Source organism: Athalia rosae, chromosome 1, assembly GCF_917208135.1.
Source record: "Athalia rosae chromosome 1, iyAthRosa1.1, whole genome shotgun sequence".
Taxonomy (NCBI): domain Eukaryota; kingdom Metazoa; phylum Arthropoda; class Insecta; order Hymenoptera; family Athaliidae; genus Athalia; species Athalia rosae.
Genome location: NC_064026.1, coordinates 16,477,221 through 16,500,128, shown reverse-complemented (window position 1 = coordinate 16,500,128; position 22,908 = coordinate 16,477,221). Strand labels below are relative to the sequence as shown.

General features: G+C 37.7%; 2 protein-coding genes across 6 annotated transcripts; both read left to right on the top strand.

The window, feature by feature from the left end:
• The first annotated feature begins 259 nt into the window (after positions 1-259).
• On the top strand, positions 260-18,284 carry LOC105689021 (elongation of very long chain fatty acids protein AAEL008004-like). Of its 4 annotated transcripts, none has more exons than XM_048659468.1 (6): positions 260-403; positions 9,173-9,243; positions 12,242-12,432; positions 13,856-13,993; positions 15,839-16,081; positions 16,398-18,284. In XM_048659468.1, the coding sequence occupies exons 2-6, from the start codon at positions 9,183-9,185 to the stop codon at positions 16,734-16,736; spliced, it is 972 nt and encodes a 323-aa protein (XP_048515425.1). In that variant the 5' UTR covers positions 260-403; positions 9,173-9,182; the 3' UTR covers positions 16,737-18,284. The 4 variants fall into 4 exon arrangements, with proteins under 4 accessions (XP_048515425.1, XP_048515435.1, XP_048515429.1 ...); XM_048659478.1 differs by lacking the exon at positions 260-403 and adding an exon at positions 417-691; XM_048659472.1 differs by lacking the exon at positions 260-403 and adding an exon at positions 716-1,211.
• A 1,455-nt stretch (positions 18,285-19,739) lies between these two features.
• LOC125502019 (elongation of very long chain fatty acids protein 4-like) lies at positions 19,740-22,579 on the top strand. 2 transcript variants are annotated; one of them, XR_007279829.1, is made up of 6 exons: positions 19,740-19,877; positions 19,955-20,220; positions 21,354-21,525; positions 21,639-21,679; positions 21,802-21,929; positions 22,357-22,579. XR_007279829.1 is itself a non-coding variant. In XM_048659485.1 (5 exons), the coding sequence occupies exons 1-5, from the start codon at positions 19,811-19,813 to the stop codon at positions 22,573-22,575; spliced, it is 852 nt and encodes a 283-aa protein (XP_048515442.1). In that variant the 5' UTR covers positions 19,740-19,810; the 3' UTR covers positions 22,576-22,579. The 2 variants fall into 2 exon arrangements, 1 of the variants encoding a protein (XP_048515442.1); XM_048659485.1 differs by lacking the exon at positions 21,639-21,679.
• Positions 22,580-22,908: the final 329 nt, after the last annotated feature.

Sequence of the window (22,908 nt, the reverse complement as noted above, 5' to 3'; positions counted from 1 at the left end):
TCGGCGAGATGAGGGAAGGGATGACGTCATTGATAGGTAAACCGAAAGGAGAGGAAGAGAAAGAGAGAGAGAGAGAGAGAGAGAGAGGAAAGGAAAGACCGGCGAGCGAACGTCGAACAACCTCGACGTGGTCGTCGGCGTAGTCGCGGGGAGCGCTGAAAGCGGTTGGAAGTGAGGCCGTGGCGGCGGCAGTTAGAATTCGTAGCGGGCAGCAAAATGGAGCTTTGAGTTTGAGAAGGAGAAGGAGGGCGTGCAAAGTGGCGCTGGTTGTCTTCGCACAGAGCCGGGCAGGGGAAGGGTGGAGAGGTCTCCAGCTTATCAAAATCGCCTTCGCATCGCGCTACTCGATAGTTTGTGCTAAAAGTTAGCGGCGTGAGCGGAGGAGATTTTGCGTTCCTCGTTAGTAAGTGAAGAATAAATATCAAATAAAATAGCATTGAAAATACAGTGATCGTACGCCATAATATCTCACGATAATAAATTTTTCATTAAAATCAAACGTACGATAATAGATAACGCGAGAATACGGTTCAAAATATCGTTTCGTTGTTGTTTGGTTATATCTAGTTCCTTTTCCTTTCGACGAGTAATTTGTTTTTGTTGTTATTTATTTATTTATTTATTTACTGTTATTGTTTTGTTTGAGTCGCATTTTTTTCTATATTTATTTCCATACTCCGTTGATCAATTGGTGAGATTATTTATCTTACTAAGAACAGAAGTATCAATCGTTTGAAAAAAAGCCAAGAATTCAACGAAAAACGACCATAACTACACCGACTACGACTACGACGACGACGACGACGACGACAACGCTTTGATAATCGAACTCTGGATTTCGAGAACAACCTTTCTGTCATGCGACAGACCAATTTGTAGATAATTTTGTTTTCCGGTTCCATAGTTTCATAAAACATCGATTCTTCTTCCGGTTGTCGACATAAAACAAAAAAGAGAAAAAAAAAAAAAACCTAACGGGTATCAAGTTTCGTCGATGAAAAGTTTCTTATTAATAAATAATTGAGTATGCATATGTGCTTCGAGGGCAGGTGATCATATAAGAAGATAACACATTTAAATCTTTATGCTTATAACAACTATAACCATAATATAATATAATATAATTTAATATAATATAATATAAAATAATCGAAGAGGTGGTTGTGAATCTTTTCCCTCCGGGTATACAATAACGGACGAGAAAAGAGCAGGTGGGTGTCGGCCGTCTACGCGTTTTGTGTGCAAAATGGAGTTCCTGACCTACTAGTCTCGTTGAAGTTCGGTATTCGGTATTCCATAGGTTCAGGATTAGGGTGAGGTTGAGGTTAGGGTGCCCAAATCTCAATCGATTCAAACCCTTCCTCGGTTGGAATTCTAAACCCGGCTTTTTGTCGCGACTCGCGATACAGGCGAGAACTGCTCGCCGCGTTCTCACAACCTGAAACGAAAAGCATCGAGTGTTTTCTGCTTCGCGAATTGTTTCGTCGCGTTAACATTCTTTATGAAAAAATTGAATTAACCTTGAGAGGGGTGAAAAAAATTCGTTCAGGATCACCGGCTCGTTTCGCTGTACACGCGTGTGCGGCCGTCGACGCTGCTAATGTCACTATGTAACAATTCTCCCAGGTGCGAAAGAAAAAAAAAAAAAAGGAGAAAACTACGTTACCCCCCTTTATTTTACTTATCTAACTGGTCCATCCCACTCTCACTCTCAATGGCTACCAGACTAGACTACTCTACGAGTATTTCACGCTTTTTTTTTATCTTTATTCTTATTCCCGCCATGATTTTCGGTATTTCTTAAGGTGATTCTTGATTTTTTGCTCACCAACTCCCTCCATCCCCGTGTAATTACGATTCTATCGCCGAAGTTATGCAATTATTTGAGTGTGTCGTTAGTACCGAAACTAACGTACCTTAAATACTCCACGCGCATTCATTAAAGTTTATTTAAGAATTCTCGTAACGTGCCTGTAGAAAACGCACTACGAGAAGGCGAATAAAAGTAGAGGTTTCTTTTTTCCCGTGTCTCCTTTTTTTCCCCGACTTTTTAAGAAGATAAAGATCCGCGAGGTGCTGCGGGGGGGATACTTTTGAACGGAAAAAATTGATGAGGCCGTTGCGGGGGTACGAGGGAAAGAGAAAAACCTACTACAGGGGAGGATCGTACGATCGGATGTTTCGTAAACTCGACCACGCGCGCGGCGAATTTGCATTTTGGCGGTCGTAATGCGATTCACGAGCACAGCCAAGCTGCTCTTACTTGTGTAACTTCGCGCATTCTCGCCTCACGACGACCGGTATCGCTTCTGCCGATGTCTTGCTTTTGCTGTGCCGCCGATGCTTCCGGTACAAACGACATCGCTGCCTGCTTCCGGCCAAGGTTTGAGACGACCGACCGTTCGTTGTCCGGACGGACTTTCTCCGTATTCGTCGCCGCGCGCTATTATGGCTTTCTTTTTATCCCCCGAACGCGTTGCTCGAATGACGGAAAAATACGAAATTTGAAAAATTGAAAAAATTGAAAAAAAAAAAACAAAAAAAAACTATCCAACGTCTGCGTAGTAGCGATATCCTTTTTTTCACCGCGAATGAGGGGTTGGATTATTTTTTGAAAAGCTTCTACATTACGCGTATCTATATCGTGTTCTGAACGATGATAACAAAAAAGAGGATCATAAAAAGAATCTCTGAACAGGTGGTAGCATAAATATGTATAAAGGAAAAGAAGAAAAAGAGACGATTATTCGGACAACAACAGTTTCTTTCCGAACTTCGCATCTCATCGAATTCAATTGGAGGATTACCGTGCTTTTAATGATTCACCGCCATCGGCATTGAGATTAAGTATACGTATGCGCTCAGATATATTTGCGAATACCGGGACTTTATGATTATATCACCTATTATCGCGCTATGACTTGCGTTTTTATCTGATCGCGAGAATTCGGTCATCCGACGGTGATAACGATCGGTTTTAACGGGTGATCGTTAATCGCGGTTACGTTTTCCTCTTCCTCCTTCTCTTTTCATGTGTTATCACCCCCTCGATGCCATTCCATTTTTGCCCGCAATATTTCAATGCATATTGTTTTGAACGCCGCGTCACCGACGTGTACTCGACACGGGTGAATTTTATTTACCCGGTAGAATCCTTCTCCCGGATGTGTACGTCGCTCCTCTTTTCACTTGTTTTTATATTTACCTCGCGTATCCTCCGCATCTCGTAGCGACCTTTCTTTCTTCGTCTAGCGATCGGAACGGAAAAATAAAAAAGAAATATGGAGACAACCTGTTATCTGTTGTACGGCGGGTCTATTTAACTATTTTGTAAGGCCGGTGTTAATATTATCTCACAAAACCCTCGCTTTCCTCTCGTTGCCACTGGCGAACGAACATTAATCATTTATACACCTTAAAATCTCTACTGCGAAATATATTCCCCCAGTTTAGCCGGTGCTCGCACCGCTGCCGACTTGCTTTTGCTCCACGGTTGACTTTTTCCCCCGAACGACGTGCTTTCGTGATAATTATCGTCATCATTATTGTTATTATTTTCGTCCATTTTGGCGGGGCATGTGATTATCAAACTCGAAACAATTCTCTGCCTCCAGCAACGAAACTAATTTTATACTATCCTACGGTCGTAAAGTACCGAGTGCACCGCAATCAACGAACGACACACTGAGGGTATCCTATATATCTGTCGAAAAATCTTTCATTACCACATTTGTATAATGGGGTTTGAACGCAACGTCGCGACGGTCCTCACGACGCGACTGCGGTGTCGGAGGGGATGGAAAATAATTTTTTGATTCGTTTTTACTTTTATTCTTTTTTTTTTTCTTTTTTTTTTCTCTTCAACAACCGAGAAGATACATCTGGAAAATATCCGGAATTGCCGAATCTTTCCTAACCACACAGAAGTGGACGGATTTTGATACTTCCGCGTTTCGTACACACGTGTACGTATACCTACGTGTGTATACATATAGCCGCTCCCAAAACGAGATTTTCGTCGGTCTTCGGTGTGGTGGGAAGCACATCGAGAGTCAGCTGCAGACGATGAACTCTCTTGAAACTGTAATATACGTATAACGAAATCGCGAGTGGAAATCGGAATACGTATAAAAACATCATTATTCGTACGTTCTCGTCATTTGTTTTTACGTAAGGGAAAATCCCGGCGAACAACCGGCACTCACTCTACCTGGTGGAAAATAACGTATTTTCTTTTTTCTCTCCGTTCGTCGGCACGAATTTGCAATACCGCAGGGGCGAAAGGTTTGACGTAAAATTGATGGCCACTTTACTTATCTTTCATTTTTCCTTTCTTTTTATTCGCTTCGCCTGCGTCATAAAGAGCGTTCGCGAGTGAGGGTTGTACATAGGTATGAAAATCAATGCCGAAAATCAGCGTATACATGTACAGGTAACACACATCGCACACGTGACCCTCGAGAAGGAATAAATAAATAGGACGCGCACCTCGGACACATGTCTCTATTCAACCGCCATTATTATCGATAGTTACACACGCGCTTTTCCGAGTGTAAATAAATGCATGTATAATATACATAGGTAGATAATCCAGGCGCCTATGTACGCACATATTGAAAATCTAAACGCGTGTAAATATCGCGCGCACCGCGCCGACGGAGCAATGGAAAATAAAAATTGGCTCGATTCGGACTTCGTTTCTGTGTCTCCTTGATTTTTCTTTTTTCCGTGTCCCACATCGATGTCACGCGTCTCACATCCCGATCGATCGGACATCGTGTTGTATACATGTATAGTTAGCTGCAAACTCTACGCGGCTGATGAAAATATCCAATATTAACCGCCACGGGATACTCGCGTAAAGTTTTTAATCACGTTTCAATTTATGTAGTAACTCAATTATGGTAAATATACCTATGAAATAGTAGCGACAGTTTCACCTCATTATTATTATAATAAATGTTATTAGTTTCATACATTCGAAGAGTTTCAATAGCTAATTGAATTTTATATACGATTTTATACCTATCGTTGGTGAGCGAAGACCAGACAACGCATACGACGCGGTGATGTTGCGCTAGGTGTGTGAAAAATCAAAAAAAATAAAAGCTAAATTGAAAATCAGCTATGCAATCGATCGATTTCGGTTTTACAATCTTCGTCGGTGTGTATACAAGCGATCTCTGTTGTTGTTATTGTTATTATCATCATCATCATCATCACCATCATTATTATCATCATCGTGATTATCGTTATTATTATTGATATTTGAGTGGGAGTTTCGGAGGACTAAATTTCGAACCTCGAATTCTCAACTTTCGACCAAAAACGAGACGTATCACGATCGTTAGCGTCATCGTCGTCGTCGTCATCGTCGTTTTTCTTCCGGGCAAACTGTTCGTCATCTCGAGTCTTGCGTAAGATTAGCCTTTGAAAAAAACTGCGAGAAAGTTACTAAATACTTTACTGGCTTGTGCCTCGCTACGACTGCGAGGCATTTTATACGTACACCTTTACGCTCGTTTCTTATAGGATCTACGGCGACGCGCGAATAGGCCTTTAGAAGTATTGATACAAACCGCGCGGAACTTACACTATTGTCGAACTTGTTACGGAATTGAAGAGATCAGAAAATAAAAAAACTAAAAAAATTCTTCTACTTTACTATTTTCATGTTACACATTACCGAAATTTAATATACATAGTACATCCGTCTCAGCTCACCACTCCGCGTAGTAGATTTTTTTTTTTTTTGTTTTTTTTCTGCACGTTGGCCTTTTGGAACCGCAATTATTACCCGTATTTCATATACTGTAGATATTTGAAATTTTTTATAACTCGTATTTACAATTAACTACCGAATTGTCGATCGTATTATGTATGGTACCCAAAGTCAAAAGTTTCGGATATTTATTTTGCAGCTATTAAATTTCCATCAGTTATCATTAGTGGAATTTCGAAATCAACGTACACGCGCACGCGGAATACATGGATTACACATCATTCTGCATACGGGAGTGATAATTCTTCTCTCTTCCTTTTTTCTCGCACATCGAAACGGCGCGATTAAATTTTGCACGTTCAAAAGCCGGGGAATGAAGCTCGACGAAATCCGCGAGATCAATCTCGCGATTTTTTTCCATTCGTGAGGATGACTCGCTCCGAAGGCTACGCGTTCGATTCCCTCGATGCTCCGTAAACGTCAATAAAACCCTTACAAGTTCTTCTCGATACTGTTATATACCGGAATATATCTACATCAGACGTAGTTCTCGAACCCCACGGCCCACCGCCAATCTCCATTCGCACGTGCTGCCCGTTCATTTTACCCGTCTCTTGATACATTTCTTGTATGTATACCGTACGCACGTACATTATCGTCGGTATTTACACTCGTGAAGATCGATAGTGAAAACTAACGCGATGAAATATCATTAGACCGGAAGAATTTTGAAGCTATATTTAATGCGGAATACATGATGTAATCCGAAAGCCTCGCTATTCAATGATTATCATCTGACGATACGCACTAATCGATTGGATATAATATTATATGAGGTTTTGATAAAATCGAGAAGAATAAGAAGAAAACAAAAAGAACATGGATTATGTGCAAACGATTCATGCGAATATATCAGGATTTTTCATAAAAAAATTACACACTTATATACCAGTATACAGGTACACGGTCTGAATTCACGTATTTTGGTTGAGCCCTCTTAGTTTTTTGTTATACGCGTACCCCGAGAGTTTGTTGTACAAAAAATCGAATCAAATTACTATTATGATCATTATTTTGTTTTCGTTTCAAGGATCGCAAAGTCTGCGGTCGGGTGCAAATTTAAATTCAATTTTTTAGTGGATTAAATTTTAAGACTCTGGAAGAAAAAAAATGTATATAATGTTTTGCTCATATTATATCGTTATTGGTTTTTTGACATTTTTGATGTGCAGATTGATACCAGTTTACCATATAACGTGTATGATAATGAAATAATCTCCGCTCTCCGTAACTGGTACGTAGTACCTGTGATAGTAAGAAAGACAGACTATCGTAGTTATTTGAAATTCAAACATGAGAAGTTTTTTCAGCTTATACTTGCTTTTTAATCGAATCTTATATACTACTGCGCATCAACGTTCGTACTCACTCAGATTGAATCAATTTTTATTACGTCTGAATGTGTCTTTTTTTTTTTTTTTCTTCTTAGGAATGATCAATATTCATATACATCCGGCGTCGTTTCTCCGCAAATCTGATATCTTTCGTACGAAGAATTAAAAACAAAACAAAACAAACCAATTTATTAATAACAATTAAATACGGCCGGATCTAAATTTTATCCACATCAAGGACGTATACGTGTGGCTCTAGTGCTCGTTCGCGATATTCTAAAAATACCGAATCGACAAATTTTTATGACCAGTTCGAGTAGTGAAGAGGAGAAAAAAAGAAAAGTAAATAAAGAAAATTGATCGATATCCAATCAGTTTGAAGCGCGCTTGCACTCTTCGCTACAACGTCGTACGCGATGCGTGAAATATGAATGATTTATTTTCTTTCAAATTTTTCACGCCCAAGTCGAGAAACGATTACTTTTTACAAACGTCAGGGCGTTAGACGGTTGGTGAAAAGATACGAGTGACTAACAAGCGTCGACGTTAAGAGTCCCGGAGAGGGCACCTGGAATTTAGCAGACGGTGACGTAATGAGAACTAATATAAGCGTCAGGTTCGGGTGGAACACTCGTTGTTATACACGCAAGTTGGTTTCGACTGGATTTTATCTAGAGCTAGGTTAGCCACGCAGAATTGGGTCAGGTTGGCCCGAGTCAGGTCGGACCTAGAACCGCTCCATTAGACATCTGCCGACGGCGCTCCGATGCTCTTCTTTCTCGGTTATTATCTTCTTCCGTGTTGTCATTTTCTTCTGCTGCTTCCTCTCCCAATTGCAATTGACGGGGCGACGAGGTGTGCGGTTTGTGCGGTCGAAAGCTGGGGACACCCATGTTCCGCGTTGTATCGTACATCGATAAAGTTCGCGGATCATATCCGAACTGTTTTGTCATTTGGCAGCGAGGTATACACGTATCGTATATTATGTACAAATTTTGACGTATATTATTCTATGTACACGAAGCCCCCAATAATAACATTCGTTACGCGTGAATCGCAAATCTTTGAGAAACCGCTTTGACATTATCCCTGCATAAAAGAAACACATGTATACATACGTCGCCGTAATATGTACTCGAGTGTGCGATGTATTATGTCAGGTAATCAATTATTTAGGTTATGTAATATGTACAGGTATGCAAAGGTATATATAGGCGCTCGTCGCGCGGCACATGGCCTTTATTCATCGGTTACCTACCGTCTTCTCGTCGACGGTATATTCCTGAAAAAAGTGGAACGCTAAACATTATAATAAATAAAAGAATAACTATATTGTATAATATTAATAAACTTTACCCATACTTGGATCCGTGTCAAGGTTACGGAATAAAGCTAAGCATCGCTAAAATTACTACTTTATCATTTCTTTCTCTCTAAAATCACTACGCGATTATCATCGATTCGTCCAGTGAGGAGAGAAAGAATTATTGCACTTGTAAGACGAAAAAAAAAAATATATATATATATTTTTTTCTCTCTCTGAAAATACATAACATTAACCTCGAGATTTTTAAAGGAACAAAATTTTTGAGTACGGAGTTTAATTTGTTGAATTTATTCATTAAAAAAGAAAGAAAAAAAAAACAACACAAACAAATAAACAAATTCAGAGAATGCCTATATATCAATCGTCGACTGGTTTACGATGCGGATTTGCCGTTTAATCGTTTCATATGCGTGCAAGCTGGGGCACCTCGTATCAAAATTGACGTTCGTAACTATCGATTGATTATAGCTAGATTGAGTCCTAGCATTCCTAGGCATACAACATAAATTTTCAAGTAACTAGCGTATACTCGGGGATACTTGGTACGTTACGAATAAGACGGAATTGATATGTCTGCAGTTGACTAACGATTCCGCGACGTTGAATTCTTGGTAAAATATATTTTAATCGTCGTCGCGATTTCACGGTGTTGTTTCGTTTACCCTTTTCCCATCGATTGTTTCCGCCGTTTGTTCGATACTAATTTTATGAATTTTTCCAAACTTTCAGGTACATCAAAATGACGAGTATAGTAACAGATTTTGTACATGGCTACCGGGATCTCATGGACAATAAGTCCGGTAAGTACACGTAATTACGAAAATTTACAATTCACCTACCCACAGCGGATATCGGCACAGAGTAAAAGAAATATAGAAAAAAGGAGAAGAGAAAAAATAACTCGTCAATTGAAATCGAGGTGGTCGTTACAAATGCCGAAGCAAAAAATGAAACATGGAATAACAAGTTTTTCGCACATCATATGTACTAATAATCTTTTTCATTATAACTATAATTATTTTTTGTCCTATAATATTCAGTCATTTACTAATCAATTGTAATTTCCTCACCTTTCGACACTTCTTTTTTCCTCCTTCTACGCTATAATTTATCATCCGTGCCATAACGAATGCACGATGCACTTTGCTCTTTTCTTTTTTCGTCTTCACTGCAGAAAGAAACTCCTTAGAACCGATATAGGTGTTTGCTGATTATTCGGTATCGTTGACAATGAATTTAAGTCACATAGGTAATATACATATATGTAAAATTTAGTCTACTTTTTAGGATCTTTCTTTTTGTAATATGTTTCTAGTGGATATACTCGAGTCTTTTGTAAATCATCTAAAAATCTATACATACTTGTGTACTCGAATACGTAAACTATATATATACTTATGGCAAATGGATAGCAAGTGAATTACTCTACATACCTCTTTACATATACATGATCGATTATTAAGGTCGATGACACGGTTTTATGTACTAAATACCGCTACTGATGATGATATAATGACGATGATGATGCTACATTTCAGGGGTACTTATATGCATTTAACCTACGCGACTAAACGAGCAACGTACTTGAAAAAGTTAAGACACTCTACGCGGACGTGATAATTGATGTACAGCTGACGTTGACAACTTTAAAAATTATTATACATATGTACTTAAAACTCAACACAATATTGCGCGATATATGGGTCATATGTACGCGATGCATGAATATTCATAAAATGCACCATCAGCTATACACTACTGCCCTCGATTTAAAAACCCGACCCGCTTAGTCTTTGAAATCATATAAAAGATTGTTTCTTTTTTTTTAAACTCGAAATGTGCGATATATCGTCGTCATCATCATTATTACTGTTGTTATTATTATTCAATTCGCGCGCCAAATTCATGAATTATAATTATTATGAATTCAACGTTATCGAGTGTAATTCTAAGAGAGCAGTTTTTTTTTTTTTTTTGTTCTTTTTTTCCTTTCAATTCTACAGATTATTATATATACTCAGTAATGAGTTATTCGTCCATTTTTTTTTCTCATTCTGATACGTCAGAAATTTATATGCAGATGGATAAAAATGTCAGAAATTCGAGTCATTCCAAATGACGTTTTCCGTCGTCTAGATTTATCTGATTTTCACAAACGATCACCGAGTTTTTTTTTCTCAATTAAACTTGATATTGATTGAAGGAAGATTTAATTTAATTAAAATATCCAACGAAATTATATCAATCATCCAAGGCTTCGTGTGCGTCATTACACTCCTAATCAACTCAAAATTAAAAAAGAAGGATAAATATGTATATAATTTACCACATGTATCGAATTATTCATATCATCATGGGTAATAACATACTCCATGGTCAGAAGGTTTATGACCTTAAAACTATATCTCTTCAAATCAAACCTACCTGCACGTGTCACACAATGAATATATATTTGATATATTAAATAATATATTTGTATAGAAAAAAAACCTTGACCTATAGTAAATAAACATCTTATATAGGTATATGCATATAAGTTTTATATTATCATCGATTTCCTGATATTCGTTTCTCAATCTTTCAATTTATTGTATATATATATATTTGTTACATTTCCGTATATTTATTTATTTTTTATTTATTCATCCTCCTCCGTTCAAGGATACGTTTCTACGTACAAATGTCGAATCGGCGTTTTTGATAGGTAATACGATATACTATTGGTGTATGAAAATTGACAGTTGCAACATTTGGAAAAGAGTGAAGAATCCGAGTCAGCGTATTAATTACGTTATAATGAAATACATCGGAATGTTGGAATATTCCCTTATTAATCGTTAAGATTTCCCAGGAATACGTAATGTATAACTTCATTCATTGTAATTTAATTGTCGATTCTCATTCAATTATGCAACCGCAGCTATGATTCTTACGACTCCGGAGACCACGGAGTTTGATTTATTACCGACTAAAGAGAAAATTTTGAACTTTAACCCACTTCGACTAATTGGTCATTTATCAATTAGTTATTAATTTACTTCTGATTTTTTACTTCATTCTTTCTTCCAGTTTTTTTTTTTTTCTTCGTTTGTTTTTTTCTACTGACGTACACGTAAGAGCGAACGATTATAGTAAAGATACGATTGGGGACTGTAATAAATTGCTCATGACGGTGAATACATAGTTCGTCAAATTAACTATCGACGATAACCTCGGATGAACTTTTCATCGCGTAACATAGTCGCAGTGTGCATCACAGCTGACGTCTGATTTATAATAACAGTTTTCTCCGTATACACATTTACCTCGCCCCGCCTGGTCAATTACATTTTTCTTTCACTTATTGACCAATTAATTCGAGAAGGTGAAGATGAGAATAGTTACAACCGCTACCGCTGCTGTAGTGCAGTTGTAGGAATTTTTTTCTTTTCTTTTTCCGACTTTTTTAATCTCATATTACATATAACCCGAAGGTCAGCGGAGAATGTAAAATTATACATACGTTGGCAAATTATAATGTCTAGTTATTTTATTGACGGTTCAACGCACCGATGTTACATTCTTTATATACACAAAATATTCGGCCGCCTAAAGATCTTCCTGTATGTGAAATTAAAAAAAAAAGAAAAACTGCAGGGCATTCGAAATTAGATATTTCTCTCTTCTTCTTGATTATCCTGTTGGCATTTAGTTTTTTCTTCTCTCTTTTTTCGCATGTTTGAAAATAGAAAATCATAGATGTCGATTGTGAAGCATCGCAGTTGTAGGTATAGATTAAAAATCTAATAATTATTTCAGATCCGAGGGTGAACGACTGGGCGATGATGAGCAGTCCTTTTCCGACGCTGTTGATTTGCATCAGTTATGCCTATTTTAGCAAAGCCATCGGGCCAAGGCTCATGGAGAACAGAAAACCATTCGACTTAAGGCACGTCCTTATTGTCTACAATTTCGTACAGACAGTTTTCTCAACATGGATCTTTTACGAGGTTTGTTGCTATTGGCTTCATCGCACCTCCCGTCGCATATCCTGTTACCCGTTTAATTTTACCGTCAAACGTTCGGCGTTCAAGCCATTAATCTCCTAATGAACCACGTTTGTAATAAAATATTTTTTGCTTTTTTTTTTTTTTTCAACGCAATGCGCCATGGATGACATAAAAGACGACTCGTCCGTCTGGTTATCTTATTTGCTTTCGTCGCGTTTAAACGGTAGGCTTGAGTATCAGATTTCTCGAGGGATTTAAAGTAACAATTTCGTGTAAGTAATTATGTCGCTTGATTCGACGGAGTAGAGAGAGAGAGAGAGAGAGAGAGAGAGAGAGAGAGAGCTAGAGAAAAAATGAATCATAATTGAATTGCGTGTAAATAAAAGAATTTTCGTTTGAAATTGCCCGCGCAAAACTTTATGGCACAGCGAAGCAAGCGCGACTCGTGATTTGAATATGAAATTCAAAGCGTCGGTATTTTTGAACCGATGTATTCGGTATAAGTATGCTTCGTGTACGTATACGAACGTGGCGGACGCGACGATCACTTGCGGAATGCGCTTTGGGTATACGCGATGGTTTGAAGTAGGAAGTAATATGATATGTGTGTTGTTGCGTTTCTGTTACATTATTCACTCGAGCTACGTAATGTATCAGAAACCTGTTTTTCCAAGTTTCTTATTTTTGACATTCCTACCTTTCAAATTTCGAATCATTAATAAAAGGAAAAAAAAAAAATGAAGTAACGAATTAAATTTGGAGAAAAAAAAAAAGAAAGAAAACTAACGCCCCCACGCACACCCGATCTCGTTAACTGTAACACTTGAAATTGTATTGACGTTCGGCGTATTTATCGATTTATCGGCGTTATTTTGTACTCGCTGCTGTGTTATGTATTAAAACTGATTCGGTGTTACGTTGTCGGTACCCAGATCTCTATTGCCGATCTGGTTGAATGAAATTCATCTGCAAATTCGTCCACCTAATCGAGTGGACTTTATACTCGTAGAACGGATAGAGGTATCGCCGATGTGAGCTGGTATAGATCGATCGAGTTATAGCGGTGGATTTATACGCGGTGAATTTATACACGTGGTATTATCTTGTATCCGCGTTACGAAACTCCCAACGCAACAGCGGAGAAATTTGTCGATCAAATAATTATCGGTCATTCTGCCAGATATTTCACTGGTCCGCGAATACAGCGTTTAGAAAACCTTTCCGGTTAATAAAATTATTGAGTTACTATACCTATACGCCTAATATGTAATAGGTACTCAACATCGCCAGTTTTCGTACGATATTTTCATCATCCTACCTGCGTAACGCGTTATGTTTATGAAAATATAATTATGAAACTGAAGTAATTATTGATTTATTTTTCACTTGTTTTGTACGCTGATCAAAATTTTCACCATTACAGTACTTGATGAGCGGCTGGGCGAGAGGATACAGTCTAAGATGTCAACCGGTCGATTATTCGAACAGCCCCCTCGCCCTCAGGATGGCAAATACATGCTGGTGGTATTATTTCAGCAAGTTTACAGAGTTCTTCGATACGGTAAGTATAAAAATATCACGTGGACCGTTCGATAAATTTCTAATATCCACAAAGCGTCACTCTCGTAATTATCAAATCACGCGGGCAAAGTCCTGTGAAAAGCTACAGCCTTGATTTTTTAGAGGTGCGAGTTGCCGCTAATAGTTCTAAAGCGGCGAACCTTGAAATCGCAGGAGGAAGTGCAGCGCAAATCGCCACCGCGAGAATTGCGAGACTCGCTTCAAGTACGCTATCCTAAATAGCAAACATTTTGAGGTCACATATTAATTTTACTATCGATTTCATAATTTAATAAAAATGTACACTTCCGTATCGGCACGGAGAAAGTGAAAACAAATGTCGTAAATTTTAAACTCTTATAATACCGATTCGAAATAGTGTGTCGTCCTTGCGAAAAATTCTGACGGTAACGGATGACCGGGTTATTTATGTTTTTTTTTTTTTTTTTCCTTCTTCTTTTTTACGTACATTTTAGAAACTTGTCGGTGTCTGCACTGATCTCGGGTGGTCTGTTGGAGCACATTTTTTATACGCTCATTATACCAGGATCTAATATGCAGACGATAATCATAATATAGTAATGCATAAAACTTGTATTTTAGAATCAGTAGTCGATGGTAAAGCGGCTCGACGCAATTATCACGGACTTGCTAATATCCATTGCTCACAAGTTTTATGGAAACAAGTAATTCACCAAAAAGACGTAAGGCCGCGAAGTTTACCTGGGATTGTGTCAGCTTTTTCTGAATCTCAATCTCGCTTGACTCATTAAACCGAGTCTTGTACTCAAATTAACGATCCGTTACATTCGATCGACAGTCGGTACGACTTGTTACAACGAGACTCGGTTCTTAGTCGAAAAGTTCTGGGAATGTGTTTGAAAAAATGATATCCGGAAAATAGATGACGCTGAAACTTCTCGCACGAGGCAGAGCAGTTTGACCAGAATTATGAAAACCCGGTATGAGATAGCATATCGTTACCTCATAACCGGTGAGCATATATTTATATTTGACGAACGCCGGCCAGTTTCGTCGGTGCATGAAATATGAATCCAGTCGATCTACTCGATCACCTTGATCAGTTCTCAGGCCGTTGTCGGTAAACCGTATGAATATCGTGGAAAAATACTTGACCAATGTAAAAACACGCTAATGACGTTGGTGGTAATGTTGGCGTTGTTGAATTATGCCATTTCTCGTATAATTACAGAATATTGAACAGTTGGATAACTGTTATTCAATTGCGAAAAAACTTATTCATTCCAAGTTCAACAGTTGAGAGAAAATTTGCCGTAGGGTTACCGCACCTGCTTCGTTCACGTTAGACAAAGCCATTTTTTTTATTATGAAAATAGAATAACATCGGGCAAATGAAATCCGGTTGTCACCTTCGATCCTGAATACGAATGACCTACCTGGGTGTAACAACCAAAGTGTAAATAAGATCGGTCGACAACATTTGATTAATGCGCGTATGCATAGTATGAATTTCGATGAATGAAAATCGTGAAAGGTAGAATGATTTGCTGTTTTATAATGGGGAAACGAAAAATCAAGGAATGCAGCTTCACCTGACGACCTTTGTTGATTCTCTATTTGCATTTCCCACGCTTCTGTTGTCGCCTTCACAGGTGATGATAAAGTTCAAAGCTTTTTTGGGGGCCGTTCGACCGCTGGAAAATATCTCCCGTTTATTCAGTAGGGATTCAAATAAGCATGCAAAATATCAGTCGCTAATTTCTCTGTTTTCTTCCTATTGTCATATTTTCATAGCTGATTTCTTGTACACCCCGTATGCCCCTGAATTTCCCGAAGAAGCCTGAGTTATTTCTTTGCGTTGCAGCTTTTCTTCATCCTGAGGAAGAAAAACCAGCACGTATCTACTCTTCACGTTATTCACCACGGTGTTATGCCTTTCTCCGTCTGGATGGGGATGAAGTTTGCTCCCGGTGGTCACAGCACATTCTTTGCCTTACTAAACACTTTCGTGCATATTGTTATGTACTTCTATTACATGGTCGCTGCTATGGGTCCTCAGTACCAAAAATACATTTGGTGGAAAAAGTACCTCACCACCATGCAAATGGTAAGTGAAAAGGGATCGTCTATCGAATCATGTTCTCTTCGATACCTCAAATATACTTACGAGCGTATCTATTAGTTGGGATAATCCATTGACGATCCGGCGCTACGATAAGATTAGCTGTATCAACAAATTGAAACTACTTCCGGACATTAGTGACTTTTGATTGACGATAATCGATCCGATTATCGATTTTGTATTTGACGGACTGTATCAAAAATTTGTACAGCGTCTGGAAAGAGTCTGGCGAGACGCTTATCACCCCCTTTGACATCATCGAAGTGTATACGAATATTTTTTTTTTTCTTTTGCGACACAGGTCCAGTTCGTCATGATAATGACCCATCAATTCCAACTTCTCTTCACCGAATGCGATTATCCGCGCAGTTTTATGATCTGGATCGGTCTCCACGGAGTTCTCTTCCTGGGTCTGTTCTCCGATTTCTACAAGTCGAAATACTCGCATTCGAAAAACACGAAACGAGAAACCAGCCCGAGCAGTGGCTGCATGCCTGTCCTCGAGGACGAATCCAAGCCGCATCAAAATGGGGTTTCTTCGTATGCGACAATTTACAACAAGGAATACAACAGTTGTTACAGTAACGGAACGAACAATGGATACGTCGCAAATAATAACACAGAGAAAAAACTGGCCTAAATCGTCGTTACAAAGATGTGCCGGATTTCATTTGGAAATTAAAGTGGGATGGGTTGGGGGGAAAATACAACAGAAACATTAAAGAAAAAAACGAAAAACAACAACAACAACAACAAAATGATATATATATATATATGATTCGTGTGTTCTGCCTAGACGCTCTACATCTATGGCCTCAATTTTTTCTGCTCCAGTGTACAGTCCCTGGCAAATAATTTTAGACGAGGATAAATATAAGAGTCGCATTTCAGTTTTGCTATCGACTGTACACTAACTAGCGACAAGTTGAATTAAATAAGGCCCTAACAGCAAAATTTATTAAACGATTTACATGAAAACTTTGTGTTCAGTCGTTTGTAGCGATGGATTTTGCTTCTTACGAACGTGTATAGTCAACAGTGTGAGTGTATAATAACAGTCGGGAGTATAGTTAACGTCACTTAATTAATGGGCGTGCAAACTAAATCTTGAGGATTAGAATTGGTCACTGATACATTTTTAAGTTACCAAACTTAGAATTGCTTAGGTTTAATGAAAAAAAAAAAAAAAAAATCCGCGGCTTTCCGTCTTTTTTTCTTATTTATAAAACTATGTATGGCGTACTGGTATTGTTTTATGGTATTATTTTTTATTCGTGATTGATAAAATCTCTTAGCTGCAAACGTGCAACAATTGCACAAATTATAATTAAAGTTTTTCATTTTTCCGTTCTTTTTTTGTTTGTTCACGGTTTACATGGCAAATTAATGGAATCAGGCGAATCATTCGTTAATCATGTAGTAGAGAAATACATCATCGATGATTGATTGATAAGTCTTTCACAATGTCAACATTAGAGCCTTTTTTAATTCGACTTTATCATAGAACAAAGTTATGATTAAAGCTCGTGTAAAGAAAAAAAGTTAATTGATACACGGAAGTTCATTAGCTACGTAAGTTATTACTTAAGTAAGGCTTTTTGTTATTAATTTTCTACTAGATAGGAGTGTATATGTATAAAATTGTTGTGTTTATCAAAAGCCAAGCAATCTTTTTTACGTTCTCCATTCCTGTAAAACGATTGCTTTTTATAAAAACAAAAAACAAAGAAAAATCATTCGAATCACTGAATGTTGAGCACGCGTTTTAATCTCGCTAAAAAAATTTCAACACATAGTCAACCCCGCATGTACACAGAATGAAAAAAGGGGGTACCGTTATTTTATTATTATTATTATTAATTTTTTTTTAAATATATTTTGAAATCTGAGGCCTTAACGAACAATCAGTGTTCATTAGTCCTCATTTTCTCCTGTCCTGAAAGTTTTTTCTAAATACAACCGAAGAGGAGAAACTCTCAAAGGCATTATGATCTATGTGTGTACCGCTTTACCAAATACCATAATTATCTACAAAGTGCAGTTGATAAAACAAGCACGTTACGAGTTGAAATGATCGTTCCCATGAAATCTGGATGATAATTCGAGACTCTATAATGAGACGCGTCCATTTATTTTCTAGCTTAAAAAATGTACAAATTAATAAAATTCATGAATTGTCAACCATAAATATTAATTGAACGGAACTAAAAGTCACAAACTCATCGCAGTGTGATGCGATCAGTCATTGTCTCCAATTTGTATCTCCGATATCTTTCAGTTGTGATAGATCCGAATATGACTCGATTTCTTTCACATTGGGGATGTGTAAAACGGGGTTATTACCTCGTCTTTTTTTCTTCCATTTTTAACACGTTTCTATCCCCATCAGTACATATACATACATATGAACTATGATGTTTGTTAACAAATCGTTTGTTATTTATTTTAAATTCTTATAATTGCTGGTCATACTCGGCAAGTTTTCGCCATACCAAATTCGATTCAGACTCAAATCTTGCTCTCGTTCTCTCTATTTGTCATTTTTCCCACCCTTGAAGTGTCATAATCATTTTACCGTGTGATAGGCAGAATTAGCTATGTGCCAATTTTGCATCGCAATACCTTCGATTGTTCGAACGTTGATTAATCGGTGCCACTATCATGTAAATTCAAATTTCGTACTCCCTCTTTCAACTGGATCTTATTGGCGTTTGCTAAATTGTTACATAGTTGAGCTCACACGCTGAGAGACTATTCCAAATAACACGGAACCAGGTTTTTGCCCTATTCTACAACTCCAATTTGAATTTAAGATAGAAGCTTCTGACCGCAACCATCGAAGAACTCTCAAGAGAATGTGTAGAATCTTCCTAGTTCGCGGTGGCGGGACCAATGATTGTCCTAATCCCACGACCCTTTTCTCCTGCGAATAATAAACCTTTCTTCCACCTAAATGACGAGGCGAAATAACGGTATTGATTGATGTTAACAGAACGAAACGTAACAAGCGTCAAAATTTCAAAATGATCACAAGTCAGCCATGTCTCATGACACAAACGATAAATAAAATCAATTGTTGGGTATGAGGATTAGGGATAAAATAGTGCAAAAGACCTGGTCACATGACTTAATGATAACAGTGATAATGAAAGAGCGGAGTCAGCATACCTACGCACACCGAGCTTGCTCTATCCCACAAACGGTGTTCTCCATAGTTAGTTAATACTTCTTTGTACGATGATTATTGCTATATTGTTACCGATAAATACTGTGAACGAAGAAACGACCCGAGAGATGGAAGCGACTTACGAATATATTGAAAAAAATACACGCATTGTCATGTACCTACCTAATGATAAACTCTGTAATAATCATTGATTCTCATTATATTTTTGTACATAATTGGGGAGGATTCTACAAAAGAAAAGTGAAAAGAAAAACAACCAAAAAAAAAAAAAAAATAAAGAATAAAATCAAAAAAGAAAATGGAAAAAAAGAACAAAAATAAATAACTGAAAATAAACGAATTCTATTTTATTCATCCGTATTCATATTAAGAAAAGCAAATTTATTACAGTTTATTATACTCTATCGATTGTGATATAGGGCGGTGCTGCCATCACCGAAATAACAAAAGGAGGAACGAATCTTCAATTGTTTAATACACTGACGTTGCCACAGATTTTATTATCAGCAGATGGCCGATGAAAAGAAATGAATTTGTTGAATATGTTCGATCGACCGATCCCTCATTTCTTGGAAAAGTACCTTGGTGTACCAGGTTAGTGGAGCAATTTCATGAATATTCTGATCTCTGATTGCTTCGATGAATTTAATGAATTATATTCTTGGTCGAAGATGCCGCAGTTTACGGTTGGCCGGGTCTCGAAAATCCCTCATTGATGATCGTTTTGTACGCCCTTTACGCTGTCCTATTGAGCTATGGAAGGCGGTGGATGAAACCTGCAGCTCCTTTCAGACTCAGAGGTGTTTTAGTGGCCTACAATATTCTGCAGATATTTTTAAGCGGGTACATTCTTGCCGAAGTTGTCGCTTGTGCATCGACTGGATATTACAGCCTGTCTTGCGGTCCCGTGCCAATCAAAAACCCAACGACAACCAGAGTAAGCAATAACTAATATTAATAATAACTTGCGGAATTTATTGTGGAAAATAAACTCCACATCCTGGAAGTTTGATAATTTTATACGCCTATAATTTAATCTAATGACGTATGTTGTTTAGGAAACACTTCGTTGGCCCTAGCGGTAGTGTAATTCTAGTTTCTTTCTTTTTTTTTTTTCTTTGCTCAATATTTTTTGTCGGATGTTCCATCGGTTCTGCGACTTATAGGCTGCTTCTTTTTTCCTCTCACGATGAGAAACATGAGTATCTATTTGAATAGATGTAATTAACGATAATGGTATGAATTGTATACCTCAATTTAATGTTAAACACGCGCGGGATATCCTCATTTAGCGATAAATTTACGATGGTTTCAGTTTTTACATACCACACAAATGTTATATACCCCAGGCAAAAAAAAAAACAAAAAAAATATATATCTGCATGTGATATCACATTATATTCGTTTCGAGTTTCGCTGAACGCGAATAGTTACAATCAAATCTAATTATCGCAATCACCGACACATCCGATGTGAACGTGTGTGCTTGTCATAATTGGAGGGCAATAAAATTCGAAACTAGTTTTTGTAAGGATTTACATATCGTTATAATGTATATCGGTATAAGACAGTTGATTCCGCTGCGTATACCGTGTATGATAATTGTGATCATTGACCGTGAATCAATCCGATCACGTATCGCGATGATTTTTTTTCCCGTCTCTTTATATTTCTCCATTGATTTTTTCTTCGAAAAAGAATTGTCTTGGCTATGTCTCGTCGACGATGTCAATACTTCGGCTAATCAATTTTTCGCGACATTTTGACGTTTGACAATAATTTTTCAGTCACGATTATAAATAATAATTTCGCGTATAATACGTACTCTTGCGATATCCGGTATAATGGTAATATTTTGGATAAAAACGACACTGTGATAATAATATATTTGCGTAGCGCATTTCAAAAAACCTCCGTAAACGAAAATTATTATACGTCAGTTTTTTTTTTTTTATTTATTAATATTGAAATCGTACAACGAGTCAAAGGTGAGAATGTAACGATTCGTACATTGATATTTATCCGCTAATTTTTCTCTTTTTTTTTTTGTAAAATTTTTTCTGTCCTCAGCTCGCGAGAGCTATTTGGCTATTTTATTTGAGCAAGATGGTCGATCTGATGGATACAGTATTTTTCGTTCTACGCAAGAAAGATGAACAGATCACGTTTCTCCACGTTTATCATCACGTGGCTATGATCATCGCTTGGTACTTGGGGGCATTGTACACACCTGGAGGCCAAGGTACGTGTGTGGCCACTTCCGAATTTCGTATTCTCTTATTTAGATTTTATTTCTGTTTCTTTTTCTTTTACCGTCTCCCTTTCTTTCTCCGGCTATCAATCATTCGGCGACAGGCATCAATCGGTCAGCAAACCAATTAGCCAATCAGTTTACGGTAAATCTACTCCGCTTATTACTATCATAATCGGAACACCAATTATTACGTTGCGAACGTCCGCGAATTTCGAGCGACTGTAGAAATAAAATAAAATGATACAACGATTGACAATTTTTCAGCCTGGCTCAGCGTGGTCATTAACGCTGGAATACACGTTCTGATGTATCTTTACTATATGGTATCAGCCCTGGGGTCGTCTTACCGAAAATACTTGTGGTGGAAAAAATATTTAACTCAGATCCAATTGGTGAGTCTTTTTGATTTAATCCTCCGTTACCATCGTCATTCGTTTTTTTTTTTACTGGATAATGTTACTTATACAATTTGAAATAGCGAAATAGCGAATTCCGGGAGAGAGTTGTAAAAATATTTGAATCGTTTGCGTCGTCTGCATTCTATATAAAAAGCATAACCAGGTAGTATTCGGCATTTGGATAATGCCTAAATCCTCCTCGGTGTGAGAAATCGGGGAAAAATAATAATAATAATTATCGTTACATCATCAGTCGTAAAAATATCGATAGAAAGATTCTTCTGTACCGACATTTGGCAATGAATACCATTAATTTAGCACACAAGCCGCCTAGAACGGTGGAATCTGTATGACTGTATTGAAAGACGTTCGTTCAATTCGAAGAGGCGTTAAAGGATGTTTGATAATTAACGGATTTCAGGTACAATTTATCGTTGTCGGAGCGCAGGTTACTTACCTCATTCACAAGGGGTGCGCAAGACCGATGTGGTTGGCTCACGTTGCGTTTGTCTACAACGTTACTCTCATTTTCTTATTCCTGGGATTCTATCGTGAGGCTTACGGAGAAAAAAATGAGAAAACCAAAATTCTTGACCCACGTTCAGCTGAGCAAAGTGAATTAAATAAAAAAAAATCGTGAGTTACTTCTGTTCCTATAATCGACGACGATGATCACACCTCACACCTGCACCGACGATGATTCACGGGTCCCCCGAAGTGATTAACATTGCAATCGTGTTTTTGCACAATTCATTCAGTATATTATATCGACAGCGATTTATCCCGTGCACGTATGAGGCATGAATCTGACATGAGGAAAAAGTGGTTCCTATATTACTTGAAATAAGATCCGGAAATTTTTATTCCGATCCATGTAACTGATTTATTGTTCTCAGTATGTTCATAAAAGTATCAGTGGTATATATGTAATGTTGTATCTTCACGTACATTTCTTCACTTCTTGATCATGACT